Source organism: Eublepharis macularius, chromosome 16, assembly GCF_028583425.1.
Source record: "Eublepharis macularius isolate TG4126 chromosome 16, MPM_Emac_v1.0, whole genome shotgun sequence".
NCBI classification, from domain to species: Eukaryota; Metazoa; Chordata; class Lepidosauria; order Squamata; family Eublepharidae; genus Eublepharis; species Eublepharis macularius.
In genome coordinates this window covers 15,035,515-15,049,087 of record NC_072805.1, presented here as the reverse complement: position 1 = coordinate 15,049,087, position 13,573 = coordinate 15,035,515, and the positions used below count along the sequence as shown (strand labels likewise).

The 13,573-nt window shown below is 46.6% G+C and overlaps 1 protein-coding gene across 1 annotated transcript in view; it reads right to left on the bottom strand.

Moving 5' to 3' along the window:
- Positions 1-6,569: 6,569 nt before the first annotated feature.
- Positions 6,570-13,573, bottom strand: part of CHST8 (carbohydrate sulfotransferase 8) — a 319,244-nt gene continuing 312,240 nt past the window's right edge. Inside the window, exons 2-3 of the mRNA XM_055000736.1 lie at positions 11,435-11,472; positions 6,570-7,718 (exon numbers count right to left, since the gene is read on the bottom strand). Of these exons, the coding sequence (XP_054856711.1) occupies positions 6,570-7,718; positions 11,435-11,472 (1,187 nt within the window). The remainder of the gene's footprint in view (positions 7,719-11,434; positions 11,473-13,573) is intronic.

Sequence of the window (13,573 nt, the reverse complement as noted above, 5' to 3'; positions counted from 1 at the left end):
GTTCATGCCCTGGAGTTTTAGATTAGATTGTTATCCCTCAAGGTAGAAAAAGTCCACATTTTCCTGTCTCCGGTTCATAAGCAAGCCGTTTCCAGCAAGGAGTGGAGAGAGAAGACACTGCAGCCCAAGCGGAGATGGAAATCATCCGGACCACACTCACACACCCACACCCACACAAACACACACCCCTTGAGATCACTGCCCTGCGTTGTCTAGATGACTTACCTATGGTGGTGGAAAGTGCTGTCAAGTCATAGCTGACTTATGGTGACCCCTGCTTGGATTTTCAAGGCAAGAGACCAACAGAGGTGGTTTGCCATTGCCTGCCTCTGCATAGAGACAATGGTCTTCGTTGGAGGTCTCCAGTTACTAACCAAGGCTGACCCTGCTTAGTTTCCAGGATCTAATAAGACTGGGCTTGCCGGGCCTATTGAGGTCAGGGCTACTGACCTATAAACCCTTCTAAATAATTATGCCATAAGCAGAATTCCTGAACTTTAACAGGGCAGGAGCCTTCCTGACAGATTCATATTTGCTCTAAAAAAATGTGTGAATGTGCAGATTTTACCAGCCTCCACCAGGGCCAGACTAAGACATGCCAAGTCTATAAACTATGTCAAGTTTAAGAGGCCACACAGCATTACAAAAAATGGTGATTTAGTCAGTGTTCGTATTTTTTAGATTTTTGAGTCCATTCATAGTCTGAAACCTTAAACCAGTGGTCTCCAACCCTTTTGAACCTGCAGGCATCTTTGGAATTTTGAGAGGGGGTGATAAATACTACTCCAAAATGGCTACCACAGGAAGTAGAGCCACCCAACATGGCTGCCGTAGGAGGGAAAGGCAAGTAGAATACCTCTCTCCTTGCACCGCTTGTGAAGAAGGAACGCCTGAAGGGGGCATGAAACCACACACTGACTAAGGAAATCCTAAGTGCTTACCGGCTCTCCTGTCCTCCAATGGAAAACCCTTTCATTTGAATGAGGGCAGCCAATAACAAGTCCTGCCTTACAGTGGTGCTGCTAGGGTTGCCAGGCCCCCTCTATCTCCCAGCGGGAGACTGGGGCCTGGCTCTTACCATGGAGGAGCTCGTGTGCATGTGCGCGCTCGCAAAGCGCGCGTGGGTGCTCCTGCAAGCATGAAGACGTCACTTCTGGGAGTGACGTCATCACGCAGCCCCGTTGGGGCGCTGATCGGGCCCGTTCTGGGCTCCTGTGGAGCGCAGGAACGCTCCCAAGCCCCACAGGGGCCCACAACAGGCCCAATCCGGGACTGTTTTGGCATGGATTGGGTCCATTTTGACGCAGATTGGGCCCATTTTGGACCCCTGTGGAGCGTGGGAGCCTTCCTGTGCTCTGCAGGGACCCACAACGGGTCTAATCCACGCCAAAACAGACCCAATCTGTGCCAAAACGGGTGCGGATTGGGCCCGTTTTGGCGCGGATTGGGCCCATTGTGGGCCCCTGCAGAGTGCAGGAATGCTCCTGCGCTCCACAGGGGCCCCGATCCAGGCCAAAACAGGCCTGATCCTGGGGCTGCTGTGCACAGGGGCACGCAGCACCACAGGGGGGCGCGCATGGAAGGTGCGCACCCCCCGCTGGCCAGGTAAGTGGGGGCGGGGGTGGGAGGGTGGGGGCGGGGGATCCCCCACCCCCACCGGGGGTCTGGCAGCCCTAGGTGCTGCCCACTTTCTGGAAAACTTTGCAGGTGTTGAGGGAAGTACTGGAAGGTACCGTGGTGACCAGGGGCACCACATTGTGGATCCTAGCTCTAAACTGTAGCATATTTAGCTTGTGCAGAACTTCAGGTGTGATTTCCACCAGGGAATAGCAATAAGCAGGTAGTATGAAGAATCTAGTTGCCAGATGGGCTCATATGGGAGACACAATCCTATGTAGGTCCCAGGCCATGAAGGGTTTCAAAGGTAACCAGTGCCGCTTATGTCTGAGTCTGACCCATAAGTGTTTATATTGTAAGCTCTTCGGGGCAGGGTTCTGTTGTTCTGGCTTATGCTATGTACAACAACTTTTACATTGAATAATCAGACAGAATCGCTTGCTCAAACTCCCGACCTTCTTTCTAAGGTATATGTTGGTAAAACGACTGGGGGACATAATTTCCATTGTGCTTACAAGGGGAAGTGAATATACTTTTTTTTAAAAAAAAGATAAAGGGATTGGATAGATAACCTACACTGAAAGGCAACATTCAGAATGTAGAGGGTGAGTATTTAATTCTACTGGGATACTCTTCTGTTAACCTCAAAGCCACTTCTTTTCAACAAACATACTTCAAAGGGAAGCTCCATCAAAAAAAATTCAGAAGTAGAATTCATCATTAGGTTTGGCGACAGTCCTGTGCATGTGACATTATTCCTATTGAAACTGATGCCCGTAGAGGGGGAGCTGGCGTGAGTATGGTGGCCTGGCTTCACACTGCTATGCAATTATTGGCTTGGTTGTGACATGTAAGAAATATACATACACAGAGTGACTCCCCATGACTGGGAACATTTGAAAGCCAGTGTGGGGTGTAGGGTTGCTAGCTCCAAGTTGGGAAATTCCTGGAGATCTGGGGGGTGAAACCTGGAGAAAGTGGGGTTTGGGGAGGGAAAGGACCTTGCATGGCATAATTCCATAGAGTCCACCCCCCAAAGTAGCCATTTTCTCCAGGTGAACTGATCTCTGTGGCCTGGGGGACCAGTTGTAATTCCGGGAGATCTCCAGCCACTACCTGGAGGCGGCAACCCTAGCAGCATGTCATAGAGGCTAGATCTGGACTAGGATCTGAGAGGCCCAGGTTCAAATCCCTACTCTGCCATGGAAGCTTGTTGGGTGACCTTGGGCCAGTCCCATCCTCTCACTATAACCTACCCCACAGGGTTGTTGTTAGGATAAACTGTGGAGGACAAGAGAATGGTGGGAGCTCCTTATCCACTCAAGGCTTACATTTCTTAACAAGTTTATATCATGCTTACAAACTACTGCCAGTGCATACAGTCACTGTGCACATTTTGCGTACTTCCTGAGATAAAGCCAGTCCACCAGCCTAAGCTTGCCATTTGCCCACCTGCAGTGGGTAACCTCCCCCCCACACCGCCTCTCATCCTCTGTCCTCAAGAAAGTGAAGAGCAGGAGAAAAAAAAAACCATAAAATGACTTCCACAGTGAGGCTGTAAGAACTTCCCTGTGTCTCTATGGTTTCTATCAGGGAGATTAGGCAACATTCCTAGATCGTCACCTGGAAATGATATCATATCCTCTTCAAAGTCCATCCTCCCCAGGCACTGCCATCGAACCCTCCCAGCATTTGCTGAGGCAGCGCTGGCTACCCCTGGCTTGGTGCTGCTGTTGCTGCTTCTCTGGGCCCAAACGTTCACTCTGCCATAACACTTGCTATGCTATTGGAGTAGGGAAGGCCAATGCATGCCACCACGAGGAAAGGTGGAGTAAAAACTTACTTAAATTCTATTTATGGATCATACCTGATCAGAATTCCATGCAAAATATAAGGAGTGACAGATAGCATTTGAATAGCTTTCTTATAACTAGGGGAATAAAATTCTTTCCCTGATGGGAAGATAGATGATAGATAGATAGATAGATAGATAGATAGATAGATAGACAGACAGACAGACAGACAGACAGACAGACAGACAGATAGATAGATAGATAGATAGATAGATAGATAGATAGATAGACAGACTTACAGACAGACAGACAGACAGACAGAGAGAGAGAGAGAGAGAGAGAGAGAGAGAGAGAGAGAGAGAGAGAGAGAGAGAGAGAGAGAGAGAGAGAGAGAGAGATCTTTTGTAGTTTGGTCCTGAGTGGGGTGCCCTGGCCTGGATAGCCCAGGTGAGCCTGATCTCATCAGATCTCAGAAGCTAAGCAGGGTCAGCCTTGGTTAGTAATTGGATGGGAGACTTTCAATGAAGACCAGGAGTTGCAGAGGCAGGCAATGAGAAACCACCTCTGTTAGTCTCTTGCCATGAAAACCCTACCAGGGGTCGCCGTAAGTTAGCTATGACTTGAGGGCACTCTCCACCACCTTAGTAGGGTAGAATTTGGTTCAGAGTCGAAGGTGGGGAGAATCTTGAGAGGCTACAGGCAAAGCCAGATAGAAGTTGGGACTTTACCGGATTTCAGCTTCAATTACTGACAAGGTAGCTTCCCTGGCTCTAGTTGAGGTTAGCCAGTCCGTTCATTAGATTCGATCCAGACTAAATTTTCCATCAGCAGAACAGAACTTTCTTGCTTTCCCCCTTCCACGGCAGCCGACTGATCTGCACAAAATGCTACTCCTGGGGCAGAGGCCCTCCCAAGGAATGGCACGATGGGGAGGGGTCTGCAGGGGGAATCGGCGGAAACTGCCAATTTAGTTTGGATCCAGCCCCTTGATTCTGCATCACAGCTGTGATATGGTCCCATGCCCAAGTGCTTTAAGGCAAAAATACCACCTCGAACGGTGCTGGGAGTCCTGCATAGGGGCAAATAACTGTTTGTAACCATTAAAAATAGAGAACCCTGACGGGCAGGAAGCTGCATCTAAATTTATTTGCTACTTTAAAGGCAACATTTGATATTCCCTAAGACTACATAGATTAAACTAAAGATTTATGTTAATACCAAGGATTAAAAGAATTTTAATAGTGTGCATAAAGATGTAAATGTGCTGTGTTTTCGTTTTTCCAGCAGACGAATGTGCCATAAGGGAGCTTTAGATGGAAGAAAATGTATTCATATCCTGCGAATTGTAACATCTGGCTTAATTTTGCACTCATGTGTTCATTAAATATTAGTTGCTTTCAATTGGTGCATCCTTGAAATCACACTTTAGTATGGAAAGATCTTCCCCCCTTCAATAGTCCCAGAAGGCAACTGGAAACAGCGCCATAAAACAGCCTTTTACTAACCATATTTCTGCAGAATTCTGATTGTCTGACTTATGAGGGAGGATATCGCAGAGAATTCTTTTCAGTCATCACTGAGCAATGCAAACATCCATTGACATCATATTGAAAAATTTCTGTGCTTTATTAGGAGCCCTGCCATTAGATGTATAAATATACCAAATGTAGAAATCATAGTCAGAAATTACGATGCAATGGAGACAGTTAAGGTGTGCATGGAATGCCACTAATTGCAAGTTATAGTCTAGCTTCTTCTTCTTTTGAAATACTGCAGCTGCAGTGAACGCTGCACTGGAGCCTTTAAAAATGCCTAGCGTATATCACAAACAGGCACAGACAACCAACACTTCTTTTCCATAGGATCTGCAGGCCTAAGAATAGGTAGAGAAGAGCCTCGTGGCGCAGAGTGGTAAGCTTGAGTACTGCAATCCAAGCTCTGCTCATGACCTGAGTTCGATCCTGGCGGAAGCTGGGTTCAGGTTGCCGGCTCAAGGTTGACTCAGCCTTCCATCCTTCTGAGGTCGGTAAAATGAGTACCCAGGTTCCTGGGGGTAAAGTGTAGATGACTGGGGAAGACAATGGCAAACCACCCCGTAACAAAAAGTCTGCCAAGAAAATGTTGTGATGTGATGTCCCCCATGGGTCAGTAATGACTCAGTGCTTGCACAGGGGGCGACCTTTACCTTTAAGAATAGGTGGAAAGTGACATTTTTGTTGAACTCTCTCTCTCTCTCTCTCTCTCTCTCATGATCTGTTACTGCAATCATGGACAACACAGATAATCCTAGAAAAATATGGAGATAAAGTTGCTTCCAGTACAGCAACCAACACCTGAATGTAGAAGTTAATTCATGGCAGATTTACACTACACACTTGTTACTAGTTGTGGCTTTGTCTAAAGAATCTTTGAAACTGCAGTTTAATGATGTCCCAGAGACATCCTAGATCAGGGACCCCAACCTTGAGAAGCCCATGGGCACTTCTGGAATTCTGGGAAAGAGTAGAGGGCACCATCAATAAATGGTTGCTGTGGGAGGCAGGAGCAATCACAAAATGGCTGCCATGAGGGTAGGGTTGCCCCCCCCCCGAAGCCTTTTGGGAGTAGGGGGATTCGGGGGTGGAGACTGAGGAAATGACATGCAATGCTGTGATGTCACTTTCCAGCATTGCACCATGTCACCCCCCTCCGCCAAGTTCTGCTTCTGTCATTCCACAGAGTGAGGGTGGGGGCTGGAGAAGGGGGAATACGAGGTTGCCTGCTAGGAAAGGCAACTTTGTAAGCCTACATGTGGGGCAGTTACAAAAGTCTGGGAGGTCTTCAAGCCCCGCATCCTTCTGTGTTCTTTGCAGTGTCTTCTGAAGCACTTCTTGCTCCAGTGAGATGGAGAAAAGCCAGGACTGGCTCTTTGCTTTGGGTAGAAGATGCTTTGAGGGAAGAAGGAAGTGCAAGCTAGGAAGCACACTGGTAGATGCCACGGCACCTGTGGGCACCATGTTGGAGATCACTGTCCTAACTGCACCCCCACCTCAAAGACAGAACAACGACATTGTTTAGCCTGTTGAAGCCCGCAGTGTAGATCTGCCCTTTATCTTATTTGTAAATGGGGGCAATTCACCAGGAATTTCTTTAACACAAACTGGCATAGGAGGAGCTGTTTTAGTAGAGGTCTTCAAAAGGCTTGGAGTAGTTAAACATCAGATAATCCATATAATAGAAATCGTAGCTGCGTTGCCTTTGAGCAGGAGAAAGCTGCGTGAAATATTGCTGCATAATTTGCGTGGTTGTTCGCTCTTCATTAGAATGCCTGTCTTTAAACCTAGGAAAAGTCAAATTTTGTGGAGCGTTAATTAAATGCAGGAAGAAGTTGGCATCTTCTTCCATGGTTTCAAATTTGCCTATAAAATCATAGTCTATCAAACATGGGCTACAGAGTCTGTTCACGTGATCCCAGTGGATGTCCATCCCCACAGGCCGGTGCACATCTAGAAGGTACTGAATGAACTCTTTAAATTTCACCCCAGAACCTGTCCTCAATGCTTCTTTGGTGGCATTGACTCGGTACCTTGAAATGATGGGTCTGCCAAAAACTGGGTGGTAATAATTGTTGGGGTGCTCAAACTTGTCTCGAAACGCAGAAACCAACTTTTCAAAAGGTTCGCGGACAAAGAGCATTTTCGTGTAAGTGTTGAGCCTATGGTTGATTCCTTTGTGGTCAAAAGCATCCAACCTTTTTAAGTAATTCCCATAATGCACTGTGTTGTGTTGAATAACTCTGGTGGAAGAGGCTAGTCCATTAAGAACCATGAGTACCCTCTTCCAGTTGGAGCAACCAGCTTTGGGAACTTCACAGTACAGAATTCGGTATTTATCTTCAACGAATATCCTGGAAACATGATACGGCGTGATGATTCTTTTGCTGTTGCTTTTATATTTGGAGCACGTCTCTCTCATGATTCGCTTTCTCTCCCTTTGGGTCTCATATAGGCTTTTCCATTTGACGTCATTTCTATCCTCCGATTTCAGAATGGACAAGTTGGGAAAAGAGCCATTTATGGCAATAAGGACAGGGCTCTTCTTGATGACAAATCTCCTCTTTCGCTTATGACTCCTAGCAGAATAGGTTCCTGCACCTTTTTTCTGATGGTCTTTAATAACAAACAGCATGTTTTGCTTGATATCTGCACTTTGATGCTTGGTCGGTCCATTTGGCACTGGGTTTAATGAAGTCCTCTGGTTTACAATTGGGAATTCAGCTACCGCATTCCCTTGTATTTTCCCATTCTGACGGTTGCTGGGTGTGCAGTCCTAATGGGGAAAAAAGGCCCAAGAAATTACTAAATGAGAGCGCATTCATCACTGCGGACAGCTTGTTCAGTTTAATGGGGTTAGCTATTTGTATGGTTTTAGTTCCGCTTAACTACGGAGAGAAATGCATTGTCTTACATGCGGCTTTGATGCCGCAGTAATGATTTTTCACCCTTTTCTGCTTGCGAATGTATTGTTCTTCACAAAAGCATCAATTTTAGAGATAAACTGGAAAGACCCAGTCTGGAAGCTGGTGCAATTGTTTGGTCATTATTGATGTGAAATAGTTAGAAAAAAATTATCTTGGGGGCAGGTGGGGGTATCTCCTCACACATTTGTATCTCGAGGTACAATTGAACACAGATACCATGTGGAAATAAAAAGATATATTGAGGATTCACTTTGGTAGGTTTTAGATCCAGTGGAGTTAGCCGTGTTAGTCTGTAGTTGCAAAATAGTAAGGAGTCCATAGCACCTTTAAGACTAACCAACTTTATTGTAGCATAAGCTTTCGAAAACCACAGGTCTCTTCATCAGATGCATCATCAGCTTTTGAGAACCACAGCTCTCTCTGTCAGATGCATCGTCAGCTTTTGAGAACCACAGCTCTCTTCGTCAGATGCATCTGATGAAGAGAGCTGTGGTTCTCGAAAGCTTATGCTACAATAAAGTTGGTTAGTCTTAAAGGTGCTACTGGACTCTTTACTATTTGGCAGGTTTGTTTCTTTTGGCCTCCTTCCAAATTTTGTCTAACGTGTCATTTCAGGTAGATCAAGATGGATTAGTCTGTCTGTAGCAGTAGAAAAGAGCAAGAGTCTAGTAGCACCAATAAGACTAACAAAATTTGTGGTACAGTATGAGCTTTCGTGAGCTGCAGCTCAATTCTTCAGATACAGCTAGAATGTGAGTCCATAACTCCTTATATCTTGGGGAGTGGTGTGATTACAAAAGCCTTATGACAACAGACAGTGAATGACAATAGCAGGCATGATTGGATAGGGTGGGGTATGCAGAGGGGTGTGGAGAAATCAATATTGGTAATGAGACAGGAAGCCTAGGTCTTGATTGACTCCCCAAGATGTAAGGACAGATGGACTCACATTCTAGCTATATCTGAAGAAGTGACTTGTGATTCACGAAAGTTCATACCCTACCCCAAATTTTGTGTGTCACTTCAGGGAGAATTTGGGGTGGGTGGGTCCTGCTTTAAACATCCAAAGAATTTCAAGAGCAGCAACATGAATGTCAACCAAGCTGGGCAAATGGGACCATGGCCTTGTGGCTTTGACCGTAGGACGAATCAAAGAAGTGACCTCTTTCTTTTTCATTGAAAAAGGCTGTGTGCACAGCTCATAATGGAAAATGACCATGAAGACATGGGCCATTTCCCTGTGGTACGACATCATGGGAAACCCTGGGACATGCAGGGCTCTGGGTCATGACACAGGAATCCAGATCTTCCCGACTAGTTCCCCTCATGTCTTGATGGTAAACTGGGGTGATTGTTTGCCTTCTTCATCGTGGAAATTCTCATGCACCATAGCAAGTTGGATCGCATGGATTTGTTCTGCTAATGGAGGTACAAGAAATTCTTCTGTTGTGGCCATAGGGGCCCGGATTGGGGATGCTGCAGAGCGCAGAAGTGCTCCTGCTCTCCACAGTGGCCCAAAACGTGACTGTTTTGGCCCAGATTGGGCTTATTTCAGGCCCATTTTGGCGTGGATCGGGCCCATTTTGAGCCACTGCAGAGTACAGGAGCGCGGCGCTCTGCAGCGGCCCAAAACAGGCCCAATCCAGGCAAAAATCAGCCCATATCAGGTTGCTGCAGAGCGCAGAAGTGCGCAGTGCCACAGGGGAGCATGCACAGAAGGTGTGCTCCCCCCCACTGGCCAGGTAAGCGGGGGTGGGGGATCCCTCGCCTCCAGTGGGGGTCTGGCATCCCTAGTGAGATATAACACGCTGAATATGTGTGGGGTTGGCTGTTGTGGGTTTTCCGGGCTGTATTGCCGTGGTCTTGGCATTGTAGTTCCTGACGTTTCGCCAGCAGCTGTGGCTGGCATCTTCAGAGGTGTAGCACCAAAAGACCGAGATCTCTCAGTGTCACAGTGTGGAAAAGATGTAGGTCATTTGTATCTACTCAGGAGGGGTGGGGTTGAGCTGAGTCATCCTGTAAGAGTTTCCCAGGGTGTGGAATGCTAATGGCGGGAGGCTTCACTGTATCCTGAGGAGGTTCTTTTGCATATGGATTGGTGCTTGATATGCTAATCTTCTCTGCAGGGCTATTGTCGGGGATAGAATGTTTTGTTAGAATGAACAGAGCATGGTTTCCAGTTCTGAAAAACACCAGGCTAACAAAACATTCTATCCCCGACAATAGCCTTGCAGAGAAGATTAGCACATCAAGTACCAATCCATATGCAAAAGAACCTCCTCAGGATACAGTGAAGCCTCCCGCCATTAGCATTCCACACCCTGGGAAACTCTTACAGGATGACTCAGCTCAACCCCACCCCTCCTGAGTAGATACAAATGACCTACATCTTGTCCACACTGTGACACTGAGAGATCTCTGTCTTTTGGTGCTACACCTCTGAAGATGCCAGCCACAGCTGTTGGCGAAACGTCAGGAACTACAATGCCAAGACCACGGCAATACAGCCCGGAAAACCCACAACAGCCATCGTTCTCCGGCCGTGAAAGCCTTCGACAATATGTGTGGGGTTGTTGTTGTTTTTTTGCAAGCTCTCACTTTGCCATGGGTTCATCTCCTGTTTCTCCACATATTTCCAGTTTAATGCTACAGTGCTTGATTGGGAAGCATTTCGTGTGTTGAGGGGCCTTCTGGAGACCAACCAATATCATAAACTTGTCACACATGCTTGGATCCAACCACTTTTCTGCTGGTGAGAAATGGAAGAGACTCTTAACCATTGAAAAAGGCTTTGTTGGGGATCATGAGACCTCCAGGAACAAAAAAAAGCCATTCGGGATAGTGGCAGCAAGGGGGATTGAGAGATCCACTGAAAAGACTGGCGGGGTTCAACCCAGAGAATTCGAGCCTAGCCTGCCCCAAACCAGACTTGAAGACAGATAAATACGCCACTAGCTCTCCACCCTAACCAGAGATCTGGAACTGAATTTTCCTTGAAAACAAAAACCTTGCACAGTTCCCAGTCGTTTTGAATGTACTTACTGAAGACCACCATTCCAAAGGGTGGTCACGCATCTGACGAAGAGAACTGTGATTCTCGAAAGCTTAGGCTACAGTAAAGTTGGTTAGTCTTAAAGGTACTACTGGACTCTTTTCGACTTCACCGTTCCAAATGGTTCTTGGCCACTAGATGGTGCAATTTCACCAGGCTTTTTTCAAGGCGGTAAGGCTGGGCGACTTTGAAAAGGGATTTTTTTAAAAAAAAATGTGTAAAGTTTCATGCAAAATGTGGATATGCCAAATGTTTTTTCAGGCAAAGTGTGTCAAATTTACCGAGCCCTAACAAAGTACCAGAAGCTAAATTTCGACAGCTTAACAAATTGAGAGAATTTAATAAGCGAATTTGTATTCTGCGAATTTGTATTCATGAGGCATCCTTCCTTCTCCAATCATCTCTGCTCATCTAGTTACTTCCTTCTTCCGTCAGTTGCAGCCCATTTTCTCCTTTTTGGTCTTGAAAACATGAGCCATGGAGTACAACTTCCCCAAACTTCTTAAAACTTACTTTTTTGGGTTGCTGAGGTTCCATGTTATATCTTAGTCCTAAGGAAAGAAAGAAAGAACATCATTATTTGTTGCATTAGGATATTCCAACACACACATGTACACACACACACACACACACACACACACACACACACACACACACACACACACACACACTTACACTTTTCTTTGCAACTTTGAGGGCTCTAATTGGCAGAAAGTCAGCATACAAATGTTTTAAATAAACAATAAGCAGGATACTCTGTCAACAATTTAGAAAAAAGGCGTGACAGCAATAAATATGTATCTTATTCCACAGAAACAAAGAAAAATATTATAAAAGGCAGAATGACCAGGACAATAGGTTTCCCCTGCTTTGAAATTTACCGATTTCATTTTGTTCTTGTGCACGCCATCCTTTCCTCAAGGGGTTCCTAATGGGCATATGCTTTGAGCTGCATGCACCCCTCCCACCTGTGGCTACAGCTGATTTTGTCTGTGTGGCCCATAAGTATCCAAGAGAAGGAGAGGAGAATCAGTAGTGGACATTGGGACTTATCCTTCGTAGAGTGGTGTAGGATAGAGATACAGGATCAAATAGGGTTGCCGGTCTGTCCTGCCGGCAACTCCTTGGCCTCTGCCGCCGTTTGGTAGGCTGGTGAAGGAAAAAATGCTGTTGCATCGACTGTATGACATCATTTCTGGGATGAACCTGTGATTGACATTGTGTCACTCTAGGATTGAGTGGAAATTCTCTGTAGTGAAACCACAGAGAAGTGGCATGAAGTCTCTTCCAGGTTCATTCTGGAAATTATGTCATGCTGTTGATGTGATGACACCCCCCGCTGACCTCACACCCTCATTCTTTCCCCTCAGTCTCAATAGGAACAAATCACACATTATGTAAGAGATCCACAACCTGACAAATTCTTTAATGTTAAAAAGCCAGTGTGGGAAGGGGGGAGGATTGGATTTAATTCTGTTCCTCTCAGGGCCAGCCCAACCGGTAAGTGGACCTAAGAGATTGCCTACAGGGCCAGAGTAGGTGCCAGTTTGAGGAACATCAAAAAGCCCCAGGCAGAGCTCTTCCTTCTCCTCCTATCTTCTGGGCTCCTCAGAGCGGAACTACAAGTGACAAAAGGCACAGATTGGACACTTGTCAGCTTCCCTCAAGTTTTGATGGGAAATGTAGGCAGCTTGGCGGAATGTTGGACAAGTGACAGTTGAAAAGTCCATTGGACAGCAGTCGGAGAGCCAAGCTGCAAGACCAGGACGCCTACATTTCCCATCAAAACTTGAGGGAAGCTGACAAGGGTCCAATCTGTGCCTTTTGTCACTTGTAGTTCCACTCTCAGTTATCCTCAGTCTTGTTCTGTCAAAATTCTGGAGAGATGCCGGCTGGGCAGCTTCTCCATGGCCTCTTCCCTTCCTGCTTAACAGGAATCTGCAGAAAGAAAGAAACACCTGCCCAAATGGGGTCTCCCCTTTCCAACTGCAGCAAGTTAGGAGGGGAATGAGAGAGGAGACTGAATGCCATCTGGGGCGGCCCACCCTCTGTGGTGGTCCCCTCCTCAAGGTTCCTTTCTGCTGCATGTGCTGTTTCAAAAGCCACATGCTGTTTTGCCTGGGCATCCAGTCCTAATTGCCACCCTTGTTATGTGTAGAGATGGGCACAAACAGCAATACGAACAAAAAAAAACCCCACGAACAGCCCAATCAGCTGTTTGCGAAAAAGCTGTTCTCGAGGCCCCATTCTAAACGAACAGGTGGTCCTTGCAAGCCTCATTCGTTGCTGTTCGTCAAGCCAGACAGTCTGGCACCTGCAATCAATTCCCTTGGCAACTCAGGCAGGGATTGTCTGAACTCTGTCTGAACTCCTGCAGTTGACCTGGAAACCCCAATCTAAGCCCAAGTTAGCTTGATAGGCAGGTCTTCCTTTCAAGTGTGGAGATCCAAATTTGTTACAAGGAAGGAAAGAGCAGGGGGGAGGGGGGCTCCCAGCTCTGGTTTTGCAGACAGTGAGGGAGAGACAGTTGCTGTTGGCATTTTGAGAGAGAGACAGGGAGAGTGCATTGGAGCTTGAATTTTCTTTGTGTGTGGTAGGACAAGGATCTACCCCTTCAGATTCCAGGTCTGCTGCCAGGCTCTGGGGCCAAGC